Source organism: Podarcis tiliguerta, assembly GCF_965153285.1.
Source record: "Podarcis tiliguerta genome assembly, chromosome: 5".
NCBI lineage: Eukaryota > Metazoa > Chordata > Lepidosauria > Squamata > Lacertidae > Podarcis > Podarcis tiliguerta.
In genome coordinates this window covers 59347401-59368270 of record NC_139538.1, presented here as the reverse complement: position 1 = coordinate 59368270, position 20870 = coordinate 59347401, and the positions used below count along the sequence as shown (strand labels likewise).

At 40.5% G+C, this 20870-nt stretch overlaps 1 protein-coding gene across 11 annotated transcripts in view; it reads right to left on the bottom strand.

The window, feature by feature from the left end:
- The window catches only part of LRRC27 (leucine rich repeat containing 27), a 43808-nt gene extending 27101 nt beyond the window's left edge, over positions 1-16707 (bottom strand). For 2 of the 11 annotated variants that reach the window (XM_083443529.1, XM_083443538.1), the window contains exons 1-6: positions 12489-12761; positions 11072-11347; positions 10675-10805; positions 9044-9102; positions 2536-2688; positions 267-389 (exon numbers count right to left, since the gene is read on the bottom strand). In XM_083443529.1, coding sequence (XP_083299655.1) covers positions 267-389; positions 2536-2688; positions 9044-9102; positions 10675-10805; positions 11072-11281 — 676 coding nt within the window. In that variant the 5' untranslated portion in view covers positions 11282-11347; positions 12489-12761. Of the gene's footprint in view, positions 1-266; positions 390-2535; positions 2689-9043; positions 9103-10674; positions 10806-11071; positions 11348-12276; positions 12358-12488; positions 12782-14204; positions 14300-16667 lie in introns of those variants that run through there. The other 9 variants (XM_083443534.1, XM_083443539.1, XM_083443532.1 and 6 more) reach the window with 9 other exon arrangements.
- Positions 16708-20870: the final 4163 nt, after the last annotated feature.

Here is a 20870-nt window from a genome sequence, read left to right as displayed (position 1 = left end):
AACTATGGCTTGCTGTCAACACATATTGCTCTATTTGGTCATCATAGCAAACTATGGTTACTATGGATCAAGAGGTGAAGGAAACTCAAGCACATGAAGGAGAGAAGGCAGTGCATGAGCCTGAGGCACAATCCTAATGTCCAAACCATGATTTGGCTGCAACATCTGAACTAAACAGATTACAGAAACGGAAATGAAAATATGTACGAAAGAATGAACATCAAAATGTTGTTGCCCTCTAACTTGATACGTTCTGCTAAACTCACTAAGGCAGCTCATCTGTCTCCACAAATCGTTGAAAGCTTTCCTGCGATCTGGTGGTCTGTCACATTTTCTTTTATATTCTCTAACAATGGCCTTTGCTTCTTCTTCTAGTGGAGAAGGCAAATCTGCGAAATACAGAATTTCAAGGTACGTGTGCACTTTATAAGTGGCTAAACTGGCATGGAATGACTCTTTACAAATACTCTATGAAGAATATCTTGACCTGGGAGTAGTCTGTTATTTCGGCGACAGATAAAATACGAGTCTAGTTGTGCAAAAAGCATGCTTTTCCTTCAGGCGTAGTATGTTTGCAGCGAGAAATCACAAGCTTATACAGTATGTCCTTTTCCAGTTACACTCCAGTTATATTGGAGCAATATGATTTTGTGGAAAAATGAAAACATTGACAGTCTAAGATAAGGATTAAAAGTGTGTTGTTTAAGCAGGCACCAAGCTGATGCTCCTTTTCCAACTCTTTTAACAATTTTCTGCACTGATCTAATAAACATTCTGTTTCCCTGAAGGCCAACAGGTTATGGACACATCAAACATTACCAGTTGTTAAGGAAGATTTATGCCACTTACACAAGTCACATCACACCATTTTTTAATTGTGAAAAATAAGAATGCAGAATTTTAAGCTTGAATTCTAGTCCCAGAAAATGTGCTTATTTAATGTAATAGTCATGTAGACATTCATTTACCATAAATCTGCACCACAGAAAATCTGGGCGTGGCTTCTCCTGCACTAGAAACTGGTGGTGTAGCAAGGTTCACATATAAAGGTCCTGCATATATTATGGGTAGGCAGGAAGGAGAAGTTTAGTGACTGGAAGGACTTTAAGCAGAGATGCAGAAATCTGCACTTGTCTAAACTGATGTTTCTACATAGCCATTGCCAGGAATTCTAATGACTACCTCGATATGGAATTGAAACATGATTGATACAATATCTTCAAAAATGTTAATAGGTATTACGTCATGAAGATACAGGAAATTAACAAAACAATTAAAATGTCTCTCATGAAACCAGGCTTCCTCTCCAAGTCTTGACACTCAATGTTTAAACCTCCCCATGGCAAGTAATTATTTCATAAAAATGGGAATCAGAATAGCATCATAATTCCAGACTCAAGACTTACAGGAAAATGAGTTTTTGGGTTTCCCCCATACATTAAAAAATAAAACAAAACCAGAACAGTATTATTCAAGTCAGCATCCATTATCAATCAATCTTATGAAGTGGGGATTGATATAACATGAACACTTAAACATTAGCTTTTGACTGTATGCCATAAATACAGTGAAAGATTTCTTCCTGGGCAGGTATACATTTTAAACGCTTCTGACTATGCAGTCTGAATGTGGATGTTTTAAATCCACAGTGCATTGCTCTCAGTGGGATGCTTATGCAGATGAACATTTCTATCCAAATAATGGTAATTATATGCAACTAAAGCTGAACCAGATGACAATTTAGAAAGTTTGCTTTTTGAATGCTTTTTCAGGATGCCACAAATATCGGTACTAAGAATTCAGAACAACTCTTTCCTCATGTCTTGCCAAATGTAAGACACCTCATCGGTTCTGAACTATGGAACTAATATAAAGGCAGGAGATAAAATACAAGCAGAAGCTTCATATGAAATATAAACCACATGAGAACCACTTATGACCATTAATAAGTGCAGCTGAAGCCTATTTCACAGCTTGAGAAGTCACATAAACATGTACACTGAGGCTCTGTCAGAAGACAAATTGTCTTCAATGGGTATAGTGCCCATTCACAATAATAGGGGGTGCTAAGACTATCTAGCACTCTTAAAACCTGAGCTGGCACAGAGAAGGCTGATAGGCCGGCACTATGACCCACAGGGGTAATTTGGGGTTTCTGTAAAACAAGAGAGACCAACAGGGCAAACGAATGAATCCTCATTCTGCGTCCAATGTACATACCACAATGAGATGTAATGAGGAAATATACATGGCCATACTATCCCAGCCTAATCAGACTCCACAAAGTTAACTAATTGAATCATTAAATTGACCCTTCCTGTTCTTGTTAGGATGACAGCAGAGCCTTCCAACATAAAAATAGACTAAAAACAAACTTTTAACCTTATGCCATAAAATGCAACAATTAACTTCACATCTATGACTTCACAACCTGACCCCTGAACTATATATGTAGAAAGAACAGTTCTTATCTATTTATTTTTCTCTAGGCGGACACATCTTTTCTTTAAAAAAAGCATATTAAAGTTACTATACCTGGAGTAACAGGTTCTCTATAGTCAAGGTTCTCACCACTCATCCTTTGAAGGAAGGATAGAATGGCTGGCAGGCCCTTCTGTATCACCTCAAGAGGAGGAAATTCTAGGGGACAATGCCTGAGATTCAAAGCTGTAAGTGAACTTATGTTACCTGCCAAAAAAGAAAAAATGGTTTAAGTTGACCACCACCAGTCATTTGGGAACATTCAATGCAGTGGGTGGAATTCAACACTAGGTCTACCTAGAGCAGACCCACTGAAATCAATGAACATGAATAAGTTACGTCTATTAATTCCAATAGTTGAATTCCACCCACTGCCACGTAACGTTTTTGTGACACATTTTATTCAGAGATGGTCAACATTCCTAGGGGGTTAAAGACAAACACAAACATATTTATGCACTCGATAATGTAATGCTTCAGCAGCAGCTTCTTCTTCTACAACACTACTGTACCAGGGGTGCAGAATCATCTTGCTGTTGAGGAACACTTTCCCCTTCCATGTAATTTAAACATTGAGGGAGAAAAGATGCATGTTAGGGGTCAGTGGAGCCAGAGCCAAAAGTGGCAAGACCAGGACAAGGCACACATTCTCTCTCACTTGCACACCCTTTTCTCCCTCTGAGCTTTTCCCTTTCACACTGTTTTCCCTCTTTGCTACCAGTATGCTGCCAGTAAGTGTATGTGGTCCATGGGCTGCAGGTTCACCACCTTGTACCAACACAGACTCTGATGCCCTTTCTCCTTTATGCCCCAAAGCATTATCCAGATCTTATTCCCGCCCTGCTCTCACTTTTCTCAGCCCCCTGTTAAGTAGCTGCCTTTTCTTCCCCCCTCAATCTAATACATAATCAGTGGAGACTTCCTACTGATAGGTCCCACAGATAGTTCTATTGCTACTGTTGGGCTCGGGTCTATTTTCTGCCCAGGCTGTATCAGCTTTTCCTGACAAACCTCTAGATCTGTGAGCATGGGCCTGGGAAGGAGATATAAAGAGGTGGCTGACAAATGGAAATCTCAGGTGGCTGCTTTCTTGATTACCCGCGAGCTAGACATTTGAAAAACTCAAGAGCTACATATAGCTTCCAAATACACAGTTTAATAGATCATAACAGTACTTTCAGAGAGCACAAAAAAGACGACTCATTCAACTGTTTGAAGCCAAAAACAAAAAATGACATGGGGCAATTCTTGGGCTTTTGGAAAATACATGCCTCTTATTTCATACCTATTGCAATCAAACTACTCTGTGATTTCCTAGAAATGAGGTTAAAATGTTTGTAATGCTACCCTTACATATTATTTTAAGATGCTTTTAGGCACTATGGAAGGATCCCAGATCAGCAGTATGTTTGTCATGAGGGCAGATGGTATGACCTAATTTTGTATTGCCTGAAAGTGTGGAGTCAATTCTCATATACAAACACAAAGAACAAGTGAAATACCATGACAGTCTCAAAGACAGAATGTAGTCTCTTGTTCCTTCACAGAATTGGAAATATTGTAAATACCAACTTCTACTGAGCAAAGTGTGATAATGTGTGATCTAAACATATTTTTAAAAGCTTTAAGCCAAAACTGAATATAGTATAGCAAAGCTACAGCTAAAACTTTGCTTTTAATCAGACAGGGTAGATTCCTTAGAAAACAAGAGACCCAGGCCACAATTCTGAAGTCTTCAGTTGTCTTATTGAGAAAGTATCATTTATTCAAAAATGGGACATGTTTAAGATATATTTACAAAAACATAACAGTGGTGTGACATCTATGGCTGCATTTGAGTGACCCCCATGTAAAATAACAAAGAAATAAGGAAAAATTGAACGATATGTGGCAAGAATGTATTAGAAAATATGAATAGATGAAGGTAATAATTATAAGTACACTCGATATTAGAAATGGTAAATACATTGGGAGTTGATGGGAAGTCTATTACACTTTAGTAAGAATGTTGAACAAAAGAGATTGTATAAGATTGAATCAATTTTTATCTGTATATTTATATAAGATTATTTACATAAGATCGTTTTTTGTTTATATAAGTTTGTTTTTGTTATTTATGAAACTCAATAAAGCATTGAATGGGGGGGGGAGAAAGAAAGTATGAACCCCCCCCCCCTGAAGTCCAAAAATAACTTGCTTTTTAAGCCAACAAACTGCAATGTGAGAGATTCTGCAAAGGCTGCAGAATATCTTAAATCCTTTCCTCCTTCTCTAGAGCAAATTCCAGTGGTGCACATGGGTCTTTTACATGCACACACCTTTGTGCATTGGGATGATACCCTATTTACTTAGATTTATAGCACCACATCCTCCATACTAGGAGCAAATAAAAAGTACTGTAAAACAAATGGTAAAAAGCTTCCTGTCTTAAAGGTTCATAATCTAAAATGCCAGCATATAATTCCAAAGAAGGCCACAACTTTATTTTGACATAAGATAGGCAGAGACATCACTGGCAGCCTAATCACTAAAAGAATACTATTCTGCACAGAAGCTGATAAGAGAGATAGGGAGGTTGTAGACAACAAGCAACATAATGCAGTCATGCTGCCCCAAAGTCATTCACCTGTGTGTGCAATTGGTATGCACTAAGTGCTTAGGTAACAAAAGGACAAAAGTAACAAAACTGGGGATAGGGCATCCACACCCAATGTAGTGTTTTGGCAGGTATGGTCCAGACCACCATTCAACCTTCCCCCTATCCTCAAGTGCTTCTACTGGAGGGCAGGAACTTCCCTTACCACTAGCAGAAATGTGGGATGTCTTACTTATACCCAGCTTTAATTATGTATTTTACTTAAAGCCTTTACAAATCACCCTTCTTTTATTAAAAGCTCAAGGCTGCTAACAACCAAATAAAAATGTAGTTTTATCAATTTAAAATATCACAAAATCTTCAAACACTAAAAACAATACTACATCTACAGCAGAAATTCATCCCCTCAATCTCACCCAGCACAGAAATCGGCAGGCAGCTGGAGGACGCATGCAACTAAATAAGCCCTCTTCCAGCCCCCAGCAAAACAGTAAACTTTTTTGTAGCTAGTATTTTTTTGTGCTTATTTACAAGGATAGATGAATAAACATAACGCATAAAAATCTCCTCAGTCAGATCATAGAAATAGATATGTTTGCACTGCTGCAGGGTAAAAACCTATAATAATACTTTTTGGAAAATGGAAATTCTATTCATATGAATACACTGTTTGGTAAGAAATATTTTTTACACAAAACAACTGCCTATTTTCAGGTAAACAGAGCTAACATCAGTTTGGGGAGAACAATATGAAAAGTGTCGAGATCCTGATAGCAGTCAATAACAGATTTTTCTCACTGCCTCGAAAATGATATTTTTAAAAGTCCATTCACAGCTTGAATGAACATCATTCTTTCTTTTTCAGCCTTACTTTCTGAGAGTGCAATACTTAGTATTCTGTATGAGTCTATACTTTATTCATGACTGCATTATGCAGCATATTTGCACATAAATTCTTTCCATGAAACCAGTTCTGGAAGACAAATATTGTTATAGATTGTTTGCCTTATTCTAAATTGCCAGCAATTAAAAGCCATTATGAACGCTGTAAAACAAACTTCCTCTAGAGGATGGTCCTCTAGAAATTTTAGCTGTAATAAGAATGGTAGTCTTGCTGTTCCCAGTGTGGATTTTCTGTTCCTCTTTGTCTTCTTCTTTTCCTAAGCTCTCCTCACCCACTCATATGGGAAATTCTGTGTAATGTAAAAAATCTCTGCTTGCCTGCACACACACATCTACAGCCCTCCTTTGTCATATGGTAAGGAATGCTTTCTTAAGAGGATACAAGGCTGTGATTTTATCATGACTCTCAAAGTGCACAAAATTCCCATTGTAGGAGGATGAACAATGTATAGATTTCGTTCCACGTAATATCCATGACTACTATACAGCAATAATGTAAGATATTCCTTAAAGAAATATACAGTGAAGTTTATACATTAGAAACATTATTGTGTGCTGGAATATGACATACTTTGGATGAGGAGGGTCCATATTTGGCAAATTGTAACAAGCAGAGGGAGGGGATCAAACTTTCAAGCATCTTTTGACAGTTGACCCACCAGGGATATGTCCATTATGTTCTCACAGAGCCCAACATATAATTGGCTTTCAGGAATATGGATGCTACATAACACATGAGTGGCTTAAGTTGCTCCAGGATGCAGTTCATGTTTAACTGGTGTGGTTCTACGCCGCTAAAAAGGTGATATAGGGGGTGCCACTATACTGGACCCAGAACTAGTAGGAGGCCTCGATTGAGCCTTCATTAAAAAAAAACAGTTGCAGAGCAATCAACACCCCCCCCCCTTTGTCAGGTTGGATTGAGCAAGGGCAGTGCTTTTTTTCTGGGGGTACATGGGAGTATGAATACCCCTAAACATTTTGTGAATCTAAGTTTGGCCTCATTGAGGGCCAGTATTTTAATATGAGTAGGAAAATGAGAGTACCCCTAAACATTTTTTTAGAAAAAAAACACTGATCAAGGGTGTTGTTGGTCCAGTTCCGACAGCTAAACTGGTTTCAAGTGGCACTTCACTGATACAGAACTGCCCCCCTCCACCTGCTGAATGTGTGGGCGTGCTGCTGGCATGATACCCACCACCAACAGCCGGTAGAAGGCCCTAAAACAGGGCATTCAGAATTGGGGAGGGGCTAAGCTTTCCTGCGTTCCATTGGATCCTGAGCCCCTGTCAAAGCTGTGGAGTGACATCACTGTGTTCGGATCAGGTCAAATCATTCTGTCCCTGCTTCTGCTGCTGGTGGGGTAGGAGAGTTTGGATTAAGCCCCCAATATACTTTCATAATAGAATTAAAGTTACAAAGCAAAACATGCAGACACCATTAGAAGTGCTCCCTTGTTTCAGCCAACAAATCAGGTCAGAGCTGTGATTGACAAGTGTTATGGAGAAATTCAGACAGACGGTACTATACAAATGCAAATGCATCAGCAGTAAATCCATACTGGAAGTGGTACTATTAGGGTTGAGAAATATGAGTAATGCCGAGTGTCCCACTAAAAACCCTAGCATACATTCTGAGCAAGATCAGGCTTTGTTTCAGATGGCAGGGCAGGTAGGTTAAAAGAAATTTAATATCTTCATTAACCAATGCTTGGATGCCCATGCTTGGATAATTTCAAGATGAAATTGTTAAAAAGCAAGCAATGTATTCTAACAGCATTTGTTGTGGTTAATTGTGTATACCTCATAATGACGGTAGCAATGGTCATAAAACAGGTGAAAAAGCTGCTCATTAAAGGATCTGAACCTTTAACTTTAATATACTTATTTAAGTGTTTGCTAGTGGCAACGGCCCATCCCCATGAATCACCCTATATCTGTCCCTTAAGTGGGAAACATATGAATCACCTCTCCCCACTGTCTTGCTACTACCATTAACATAACAGTTCCTGCAACTGCAATATTCTAAAACAAAAAACAATACACAACCCAATACACAAAGAGGCTGGTCAACAGTACTGGGTTATCATACTCTACTCTTCCTCAGTTCCCCTCCCCCCATGATTACTATTGCAAGGCTGGGGCTACTTGTTGTTGTAACCAACACTATAAGTGTTGAAAGACTGATGCTTCAGCCTTCTCTATTCTGGGATTTACCATTACAGTGGTACCTTGGTTCTCAAACTTAATCTGTTCCAGAAATCCATTCCAAAACCAAAGCATTCCAAAACCAAGGCACACTTTCCTATAGAAAGTAATGCAAAACGGATTAATCCATGCCAAACTTTTAAAAACCACCCCTAAAACAGCAATTTAACATGAATTTTACTATCTAACAAGACCATTGATCCATAAAATGAAAGCAATAAACAATGTACTGCAGTCACACAATCAATCAATCAGTAGCTGAACTGGGCTCCACACAGTCACAAAAACAAAACAAAAAAGAGCCACAAAAACGCAAAATAAATAGCAAAAACAGACAGACCTCAGCGTAACACTCAAAACGGAAGTGTGGCACTCAACCTGGAAGCGTAACACTCAAAACGGAGCATGTTCAGCTTCCGAAAAAAGTTCGCAAACCGGAACACTTACTGCCGGGTTTGCAGTGTTTGGGATCCAAGTTGTTTGAGTACCAAGGCGTTTGAGAACCAAGGTACCACTGTACTAGTGTGGGTAAAAAAAAGGAGCTTAGATCCAACCTCCTCCTGATGATCCCAACCAGTAATGGAAATAAGAGTTTCCCAGTCAACCTCTGAGGAACTATTACAGAATTCTGAATCAGATTAGCCTTGGTCCTAACAATCATTTACGTCAGATCTGTTGATATTATATATTAATTAAATTGTGGTCATGTCACACTGTGCCTCTACATAGGTGCATTGTGCCGTGGTGAAATCTGTCCAAAGTTCCATACTATTCAAGAGAGCATTTACAATAAATGTAAATTACTAAAAATTACTAGGTTCCCTTAAGCATTTACTGGGGAGTGAGGAGTACTTACCAAGCTCAACAGGCAATCTTTTAATAGGATTTCTTTCTAACAGCAGCGTTTTCAACTGCCTTTGCAATAAAGAAGAAAACAAAATGTAAATATAAAATAAATCTAAATGAAAATATCAAAAATTGTTAATTCTCTAATTTATTTTATGAGCCTTTCACAGAAATAACAAGACAAGGCTGCTGGATCAGGCCAATGGCCTATCTAGTCCAGGATCCAGTTCTTGCAGTGACCAGCCAGATGCCTATGGGAAGTCTGCAAGCTGAACATGAGCACAACGGCCCTCTGCACACCTGCAGCTCACAGCAAATGGTATTCAGAGGCATACTGCCTCTGACAGTGGAGGTAGAACTATCTCAAAGAAACAGAATTATACAGGTGGATTCCAAAAGGGATCTTATGGTTAGTGTCAAAAAATAGAAAAATGTCACGTCCTTCAGGAGTTTGGTCACTTCACTTGGGTTCATCAGATAATGGATGCAGGTGCTGCAATGGAGCAGCATTTCTATATCAGACAATGTTTAAACTTGATTAGATGACCAGTTTCAAAATACTTTTAGCCATGTCATTTTAGGACAGATACTTCCAAATAAGCAATATATTTTTTAAGGTTTTTGGGCCTCAGTCAATTCATTTAGTGACTTTTCAGTTTATTTATAGTCAGTATAATATATAAAGGATGGAGGGAAGGACAAAAAAAGTGGGTATATAAAAGCAAACTACAGAGTTCCATTCCATAAACTGGCAAAGCATGCAAATGCATTAAGTTCCAAGCAAAACAAATGGGTCTACATTATCTTGAAGCTTGTTACACCAATAAATGCACTTCATTTTCCCATTTGACTTTTATTATGTTTGTAAACCTATGCATACATACAATATCCCAAACTTTAATAATCCATTGTTCCAAAGTTGGTGTCTTTTTAAAATTATAACTATTATAACAAATAGTTATGTCACAAACAGTTAACAGATGCAGGACCAATTCCTTATCTTCTGCTAGTACATTTATATAACCAAACAACATGGTTAAGGGATCCATTGGCAATATATAGCCAGTTATTGCCTCAATTTCAGTACATCTTGACACTGGGAATGTACCTTCAAAGAGGCTTGCTGTTACTTAGCGATCACAGGCTGCTTCTTTGAAATTCATTTTGAGGAAGCGGTTTGGATTCAAATCGCTTCCTACATATGTCTGCAAAGGAAAATGTGTTCCATTTGGATGGGAAAATCTCTACTGTGGTGGTTTTAACCTTGCAATTGTGCATTTGTAGCCATATCCATAGTTGTCTGACATCTGGCATCACTTATGTCAGGTGTGAGCCAGGCGAGTGCTGTTGCAAGCAAAATGAGACCTGTGCCGGACCAGCTAGGTCTCTGGGCCAAAGTTTCTACACCACTGTTCAAAACAAAAAAGTGACCAATTTAAGCACACTTTTTTTAAAAAAAGTGACTAATGTAACATGTAGTTTGGCCTACAACCAACTGTGTTAAATCTATTTCTTATACTATAGTTTCTGATGTCAATTTAGGAGAAATGAAATAGTACTTAATTTCATAATGGGTATGTATTGTTCAACATACAGAATAATTTAAAGAATGATAAACAAGTAAAAGGGCAGAAGACTTACTTGTGGCATCCAATTCCAGGGGGAAGCTCTTGAATTTTGTTGTAACGCAGATCGAGCCAAACAAGGTTTGGCACATTCTGAAAGAAATCCTCAGGAACTATAGACAGGACATTTCCTTCCAGATGCAAATGCTAAGACAAATATATACATTATGCACACACACACACACACACGAATATGCAACGATTGCTTGGTGTATAATTCATGTGTTATTAATTCCTTAGAAATACTCAAAAATATGTAAAACTTTAGAATTATTCAAGAAAGTATATTGGAATAATGAAATTATACTTTTAATTTGTACACAAGAACACTGTTAAGTTTTTATACTTTATAACTGAGCTACTCTTTACTGATTGGATATTTTAACAACTGTTATTATGTATGAGAAACTTACTCTAAGGTTAAGTAACTTGTATATGTCATCCGTTAGATGCTGTAGATCTTTTCTACTCAGATCCAGAGAGATTGTAGAATTAGATTCAAGCTTGTCAAGAGCCTGGCAGATACGACTTGATGAACCAGAATCAGAATCACCTCTCCTTTTGTTTTCTGCATTATCACCACCAGCACCATCAGTTTCTGAGGAAGTCCACTTTTCCTCCATTTGATGAGAAACCACTTGGCCTAAACCAGAAACCTACACACTCATCATCCAAAGGTAAGCAATAAGCTGAAAAATAACATATATCTTTTTATATATATAGAAAAATTGGAAGGTACCAACAACTCCCCCCGCAATGTGCTGTAACAGAAGTATATAATGAAGGTAAATTAACCACCTAAATACTTTATACTGTCTGTTCAGACAATCAGCTTTCCAGACCAAAAGGAGTAACTTCTTTCTTTACACAACTTGGGCAGTAGCCCCATTAGAGCATTGTTCTTTGTATTTCCAAAGATAACAATAAAGCTAAAATAAAAATAATCTCTCAATGGTTAACCTCCTATCTTAGAACATCAAACAGAAAGCTACATCAAATAGAAGCATTACAAATGAAAATAAAAGACAGTAAAATCCACATTTAAATCAGCATGAGTAACAGGATGACAACGTATTATCTTAAGAATAAAAATAATTAAATGTACGAGAGGATGGGGAAAGGGGACTGATGAGAGTGGCAATACTTGTAGCAGTGGGGTTCTGAACACTAACAACATCTCTTCCCTTTGAAGAAATCAAGGGGAGAAATTGGTTCTAATGCTCAAAGTACCCTGGCCCCAAAAAGAAAACTGCCCACCAGCCTGTGCATCCCCTACATACACGTGTCAAAATGCACACAAACCCTCGTGCCATCATCACACGTGACAATACACCTGCGATTTCCCTGGATGGTCACGTGCAACGTGTGAAACGCCCCCCCCCCCCGCGCTGGGGCATAGATAATAACGGGAAGAACCAACCAACAACAAAAGCTAGCAAGTTGCATTAAGGGTCCACATGGTGACAAAGAAGGAGCCGGGAAGACGGCAATCCCCCCCCCCCCTTTTCCTATTTCTGAGACTTTTGCATCCCAGGACCGTGGGTTCGAGCCCCACGCTGGGCAAAATATTCCTGTCTGGCAGGGGTTGGACTAGATGACCCTCGTCGGTCCCTCTTACGGTTCTGATTCTAGGACCTTTTCTCTCCCGTCGTCGTTTTTAATGCGGCTGTGCGCTCAGAACGAAGGCGGCTCCTGAGTTCTGTGGAGTTAAAAAGCAGTTTTCTCCCCACAGAACCTGAAAGTCGCCTTTCCCCATGTCTCTCTCCCCAAACCTTCCTCTCTTCCCGCTTAAAAGGCCCCCAGCAGCCAGCCAGCCCCCCACTTCCTCACCGACGTCTTCCCGGGGACTGTGAAGGCCGCCCAGTGCCAGAGCGGGGCGACCTCCCTCCTCCTCCTGCCCCTCTCGCCGCGAGCTTCCTTTATGCCGTGGCCGAAGGGTAACAAGCAGGCCGCTAGGCCGCGGTCGCCATAGCAACCCTCAAGCTGCCGGGAAGCGCCGGGAGGAGGAGCAGGAGGTGGAGGCCTCCCTCGGCGCCGCCAGGGAGAGGGAGGCCCGCGCAATGCAGGCCCGGCCGACCCCTGGCTCCCTCCATATCCCAGCCTGCTTTGCGTCCCTTTCCCCCTTCCCGGCTTCTCCTCCACCTTAGGTGGCATGAGCGTGTTTGAAGGATGGTACACAGAAAACGCACAAAACATCCAGGAAGGGTGGGGGGAGGGCAGGAAAGAGGGGGAAACGTCTCCTCCTTTTTCGGCTCTTCGCTCCCCCTCTGGATGCTTGCTAGCTGTTTCCACCCCGTTCTTATGAACTCCAAATATTTTCCCCTTATTCATTTCACGCAGCTTCAACTAACCCATCACAGGCGGTGCCGGATTTACGTATAAGCTAAACAAGCTATAGCTTAGGGCCCCAAAAGAGTGGCCCCCCAAAAAATGTAAAGGAAAAAACACACCTGTATGTACATTTCCAAAATACAATATAAAAAACCAATAAAATAAAACCTCCATACAGCAACAGTGTTTTGTGTTGTGTTGGCTCCTATGAAATACAAGATAACAAACAAATCAAATAAAACCTACATACAGCAACAATGTTTTGTGTTGTGTAGGCTCCTATGATGTAAGTAATGGGCCCCACCTGCTAGCCTGCTCGCTAAAATATCACTGGTTTGCTCATTTCTATATACTGTATAGGGTGTCTACATTCTGATTATGAATCTTTGTAAATTGTGTTTCTAAAGGAACTTTTGTTATTCCCAAATGCTAGTGCATTTCCTTTAGGCGTACCTTTTGAGACACAGGTTCTACAGGCCCACTTTAACAGATTAATTTATGAGGCTGTCAAAATGGTACAAAATAAGGTGACTGTGAACTACTGTGGTCAAGTGATGCTGCCGCCGTGATCGCTCAAAAAACTCCTACGTTTCCATTCGTTTCTAACACAACCCATACCATCCACGTATTGTTATGTAATAGCTCCTCATCTATTAGCATACAATACAAAACTGCAGCGTATAACTCTAGCAAAGATTAGTGAGGAATTGCATCAGTCTGAAATAGGATCTATTTCCCTCCCCGCCCAAGAGGATTTGTAGGGATTGGTAAAAATCCATTACATGGCTAAATGCAGACAAAGAACATATAAGACATAACCAACTTACATTAATCTTAGATAACTGTTAAGTAATCTATGAATAATTTGATTCATACTGCCCCTAATTCTTGCAAGATGGAAAATCAAATTGCCAATATGGCATTGCCAGAAAGAAGCTATTATAAAAATAATTCTGATGCAGACAGTAATTGCTTTGTGAGAGGAGGAAGCAAAGTGCACACAGGTGAGAAATTGATGATGGCTAATGCCACCGTTTGCACCTTTTCTTTGTGGGGATTTCTTTCTGGATATCCAGATTAGCGTTAAATGCAAAACTAAGAACATGCTAAACTTTCAGGTGTACCTTTGGGGCACAAATTAATTAATTCCTAAAAATATTGTACTAAATACTAAAATATTCCTAAATGTGGAATAAATGAAAAACTGGCTGTTACCTTTCACTCAGCAAATTCTCCTTAGCCACTGGCTAGCCTCCTGTATGTCTGTAATCTCTCATTCGGCAAACTCTCTACGGCCATTGGCTGGCTTCCTGAGATATCATATAATGTTCTTTAGGCTTCAATCCTGTACATGCTGGGAGTAAGACTCATTGAACGCAGTGTGGCTTCCATCTGAGTAGATGTGGATAGGGTTCTAAATGTTGTGTGGGAAGTTATAGAATGCTGTCAAATGGTGCAATATCTGGGAATAAAGTCAGTGTGCCTGAGAGAAGAATTTCATACATGGACAGTGGAAATGAAAATGCAGGTAGGGTCAGAAGATAGTGGCATGGCTGCTGGAGGCATTAATGACTAGGAATACGAGAGGAAGGAATTTTTTGTTGTTTTCTATGCTCCTGGAGGGAGAAGCATAGCATCAGTCTATAAAACAATTGAACTCACTAGAAATTAACACCACCTCTTTTCTCTCTTTCCCATTTCAATATTGAAGCTAAATACTCTGTGTTGCACTGTGTTGACCAAAGCCCAGACATTGAGGATTTTCATTCTTCACATATATTGTTTAAACAGATTCCACACACAGTAGTTTAACCAATAGAGGATACTAGTTACTAAAATAATGTTTGCTTTCCTCACCATCACTGCAAGCTTGTTGTGCCTGTAATTCAACTGCTCTCAGGTTTTACTTTTACATTTAAGAAAATAAAAATAATCATATTGGGATTCATTTTGGAAAAGTGAGGGGGGAGAGTTTTTGTGTTTTCTAAGTACAGATTCTTAAATTAAGGCAATTAAGAATAGTTCCTTTTCCTCCAGCTGGTGAGTAAATACCAATGAATGAATGACTAAAAGCAAGTAGCATATGTCCAAAATCTCCTAATGAGACATCTGGATTGCTTCTTGCACGAGAGGAGAACATGCAAGCTGTGGAAATAGATACGCACATGGAGGACGAGTAAAGCAAATGGACCCAAGGCTGACAAGTTGTTAAAAGGATGAAAGTACTCATAAAAGTGTCAAACAAAGAACAATTCACATACTGGGAGCAGGGCTGGGCCAATACATTTTGGCACCTGAGGTGAAGCACAGATTGGCATCCTTCCACCAGGGAGGAAGGGATAAGGGAATATCTACATTGGGAACAAAGCAGGGAATCAAATCAACCTTACTCAATGGTTGAAGTGGGAATCAATGGTTGTCCCGGGGTGGAAAGAGTCCTGCTTTGAATCACACTAGTTGGGTGCAGAGTCCTGGGGATCCCCGGGGACACCCTTCACCATTTCCTCCTGGGGAGGGGAAAAGACCAGCAGCACTAAGACGTCGCTGTAGAGATGGCATCTTGGGAGGGGCTGCCAAGGAACTAGCAGATCCAGCCTCCAAAGAGTGCACTGTAGTCATTGCTGCCATTGTGGCAGCAGCAGGCAATGCATTCCTTGCAGGCTGGATCTGTTGCCCCCGTAGATCCTGTTGCCTGAGGTGGTCGCCTCACTTTGCCTCATGCATGCTGCCAATCAGAAGGTCAGTGGTTCGAATCCCCGTGACGGTGTGAGCTCCTGTTGCTTGGTCCCTGCTCCTGCCAACCTAGCAGTTCAAAAGCACGTCAAAGTGCAAGTAGATAAATAGGCACCATTCCGTCGGGAAGGTAAACGGCATTTTCGTGCGCTGCTCTGGTTTGCCAGAAGCGGCTTAGTCATGCTGGCCACATGACCCAGAAGCTGTACGCCAGCTCCCTAGGCCAATAAAGCGAGATGAGCGCCGCAACCCCAGAGTCGTCCGCGACTGGACCTAATGGCCAGGGGTCCCTTTGCCTATTCTTCCAAATATACCTGTGGCATGGAGTGTGTAGCAGTTTAGGTTTAAACTGTTTAGGCATTTGATTAGGTAACTAAAACTAAATCTGAAAAGGGGAAAACTCTTATATTTTAATGTGCAGAGTGATGTAAGAACAGGCTGTTATATACTGTAGCAATTTCTCGTGTATAAATTCATTCCTGTCACTCATTTGTTTAGTCAGTGAAACATGGTTTCAAGTGAAACATGGATTAAAATGTAACAGGAGCAACATGCACTGCAAACCAAGTAGCAATTTGGAGACATTTAAGCTACTCTGCAACATGATTGTTTGTCTTGTGGGTGCTGCAGTCACCAGTAAGTAATTGTGGATACTTTATTAAAGTATTTATTTAAAACAGTAGCACTCAGTGTAGTAAGTAGTCCTTATCTCTTCAGCTGTGTGCTATGCTAGGGATAGTTTAGACCAGGCTTCCTCAACCTTGGCCCTCCAGATGTTTTTGGCCTACAACTCCCATGATCCCTAGCTAGCAGGACCAGTGGTCAGGGATGATGGGAATTGTAGTCTCAAAACATCTGGAGGGCCGAGGTTGAGGAAGCTTGGCTTAGACACTGGTTTGTGCCTGGCAGTGCTATTTTTCTTGGAAAAGAGGTGCCAAAACTTACCATGAACGCCTCCCACATTCTCTTAGAATGCAACGGCGCCCACCTGAGAGGTGCCAGAACTGAGTTCCGGCTGGAAAAAAACCCTGGTGCCTGGTAACGTCATGCGTCACAATTGGATTACTGTCATGCATGCTATGTGGGACTGCCATCAGGGGTCCAGGGTGCTGAAATGAATTCCTGGTTGTGCATATATTACACCTGTCCTGAAGAACCTGCATTGGCTGCCTATTAGCTATTGAGCCATCTTCAAGGTGCTGTTGTTAATCTATAAAGAAAGCCCTGAACAACCTGAAACCAGATTACTTAAGGAAATTGGTTACCTACAGTAAATGAAAGGACAGAACTGCTGTGAGTAAGCAACACCTTGCTTGTCTTTACAACAGTTTTCACATATATGCCGCCTCTGCTTTTCAAACAGTCTTAAGAAATAATGCATAAGAACTGTAAGCAAACTGTAGACCCCTGGAGTCTCTCGCTGCTTGGGGATGGTATGTGACAATATATTGTGGATAGAGTTCTCATTTTTGGCTGTGACCTCTGCAGATGGATATAATAGTATTAATTAAAGAGCAGGCAAAGAGCTGTCACTATTATCACCTTCTAAGATAGAACTGGCACTATTTTCAGAAACACCAGTGGCAGGAAACGTGAAGTGCGATGTGCGCTGTTTTCCAAAGGAATTGCTTGCTTGCTCAGATGTGAAAATGTAAGCTGATCCAAAGGCCATTTCCCACCTCAGTTCACTATGAAAAGAAATGGATAAGCCTTCCAAAGTCACACCGGTGTGTTTTAAATGCATTCTTAGAAAACCCATGAAAGCCAAACATTCACTAGGACCCTTCCAGGTGCATGCTTTGTACACTTTCTTGTCCCTTAATATGTTATTTTTTGCCCGGTGGCTAATTTCTAAGAAGAAATAGGGGTTCAAAACTACCCGCTAGCCATTCCCTCTTCCCCATAAGCACTTCCCCTTAATCCATGCATGCAATGTTCCTATGACCTTTTTGCTCTTGGCCCTGATTCCCTCTAGCTACAAAAGCTGAGGTTGCTGCTGAAGCCATATTGGGTGTCTCTTAGTGTAGCTGCAGGTTGTTAATCCTGAGCTTTGATAGTGGCTGCCTGCCATGAACTACCATTGGCAGGATTGGCAAAGCAGCAGCAGGTATGTTACATGCTCATGATAATATTTTATTTTCCTGTTGATTTTTTTTTTAATGTGCATTTTATATTTGAGTCCCATAAGGTGGCAAGCAGGCATTTGTATGCTGCATCTCTGGGGGTAGAATGCATAACGGGAAGCTTGCCAAACTAGTTCCTTTTGGCTGGCTGTTTAAGTAGCACAATTTTGCACATTGAAATAAGTTGCTCTGTGCCATAGAACAAATGGGTGGGCCTTTCCACCATGCCACTCACCTGGCTAGTACTTGGAGAACAATAGGGTTGGTGCAGGGATTGAAGTTGGATGACACAGAGACACAAAGCCTTGCCTTGCTCTGTGCTCAGCCTTCAGCAGCTTCTCTGGAAACCACTGGGGAAGCAAGATCTGTTGGGGCGCTAATGCTGTGATACTCTCCATCAGGCACTGGCAAACTCAGCCCTCCAGATGTTTTGGGACTACAACTCCCATCATCCCTAGCTAACAGGACCAGTGGTCAGGGATGATGGGAGTTGTAGTCCCAAAACATCTGGAGGGCCGAGTTTGTCTATGCCTGCTCTCCATCCTGTTCTCAGGTGTTGTGTGTGTCTGCGCGCGCGTGTGTGTGTGTAAATAAAACTATATTTTCTTAAAACACCCACAGTCTCTGCTGACTGTGGAAACAAAACCTGAATAAGTGCAGGAACCTCTACACTGCATGGAGACTGGGGTTGTGCGCATCAATATCTTGTGCATGTACAGTATTTCTAATAGGTTGGTTATATTAAATGATGGCTTTGCTTTAGCAAAAAGTGCTTCCACTTGAGCAAGTTGGGGCAACTGATCTTTGCCAATCCCTGATACCTATTCTGATACCTAGTGTGCAACTTTCTTCTGGGGGTTGGGGGTGGAAGGCTAAATTAAGTAAGGAGCATCAGCAATAACCAGGTGTCCCAGCTTGCAGGTGTTGAAGGCACCACTGAACCCCACTTAAACACACAGACACACATGCACATACACACCCACTTTGCCCTGCATGGGAAGTAGCTTCCATGTTCATCTAAAAGGTATATTAGTTGTACAGATTGCAAACACTGTCTATTTTTAAATGCTGCCTAAATATGTTGACATTTTATGTTTAGTAAATATTGCTTTCTTAAGAGCCAGAATGTCACAGTTGTACTACTCACACAATGTTTTTATCGCCGCAATAAACATGTTTTACAACATTTGCCGTTTTATAAGGAAGAGCGTTCGTGTTGCAAAGGCAATTTTCATTAGCAGCAAAAGAGAATATAATGCTGCTTCCAATTATAGGAACAGAAATTTGTACCAAACAAACAACACTCCCCCTCCCCCAAGTAAATAATTACAATGCAAGAGCTGTCAGGAATATTTTTGCTTCCATGACAATCAGAAATCATTACCCTATCTTTGAATGAAATGTCAGCTACCTGAGGTGATGGCCTCAAACTGCCTAATCATGCAACATATTGTATATATCCAGGATGGAGAAATTTTTCGGCTATGAGAGCCATATTTTTACCTAGCCCAACCCTGTGGGCTGACTTTGTCAGGTGAGCAGGACAACTCACCTGGTGGGCTGACCCTCCCTTGACATGTGCCAGGGCTGTTCTCCCATCCCCTGATGGGAAAGGGAGAAAGAAATTTGTATTTACCAAGCATCTGCTGCAAAAGGTTGGCCCATAAGAACAAACCCAAAATCCACAGGTGGGCAATATATTTATTTGGACCAACCAAGATGTCATAAAATCTTAGCAAGCTTTTGAGCTCTGAAGAACTTTTCATCCAACTGGTTGTTTCAAAAAGCAGGGAATGGAGGGGTGTGGAGGGGGCTCAGGAATGCAATAATTAGTCTAGATACTGTAATTATGAGGTTAGCTTTTAGTAGTAGTAGTAGACTTTATTTGCGTAGCCGACAGGCCATAGCATCAAAGGACAAACACCAACAGAAATACATTACAGATATAGTTACCATAAAATCTTGTGACCTATTTAAACCCTAGGTAAATTAATAATCTCAGTACTTAAAACTTGGCAGAAGTAATAAAATAATAATAATAAAACATAATGATAATAATCATAAGATCCTAGGTGAGGAATCCGGGTGACGACACTGGTGTCATTCAGATAACTTCATTCAGTTAGCTTGTAGACTCAAATCTAAGGTGGAGATTGCAAGCTACATAAGCCCTTCTCAGATGCTAGAGGTACCAGGTAATACCCGTAGGGTTCTATTATAGAGAACCAATGTCTGCTCCCATTGTCTTAGAATCATAGAACTGTAGAGTTCAAAGGCAGCTTGAGTGTCATCTGGTCCAACCTTGTAACCCTTAAACAAAACACACAGGTTCTGGGGCAGGCAGAAAGCAGACGTGAAGGGAAATATGGTAGTCTTTATATTAACAAAACCAGGGATTAATTTTTGGATGGTGTGCTTCAAAGAGCAATGTGGTATTTCTAGCATTGTGATGGTCATTTGGGTGTCCCCTAGTTTACAGGGCTGTGGACATCAGCCCTGAGTTCCAGCCCTAGTTGCATCATTATTCAAAAGCACTTCATGTTGGTTAAAATTATTAGGTCTGTTGACAATGCTGGAGGAAAGAAAACAAGTCAGTAGCATTTCTTGGGAATCTTTCTGGTGTTAGCAAAAGGGAATTGAGCAAAAGTGAAGATCAGGCACATCTATAGAAGGCAGCCTGTGATATTATTTTAATTAGAGTTTATTGTTCTTCTGGGTTTCCAAGAGATTGGAGTTCTCAAGCATTCAGCTTTGAAAACACTCATTTGGCATACAATGAATTGTCAGTTGAAGTCCTTTATTGAAAACTTACAGCATCAATATCACCAAGAAAGTGTTTTCTTCTATATTTCAGTTAAAATTACGAGCTTGCTTTAAATTATGAGCTCGCTTTTAAAATGTCATCATCCCGTCACTGTTCCAAGCCAGGCATAGTTCTGAGAGCTGCTGAAGGATAACTAAAATGGAATAGTGAACAAAGCGCATTAAAAAAGAAAGGGAAAAAGAGGATTGGTTCAATTTCATC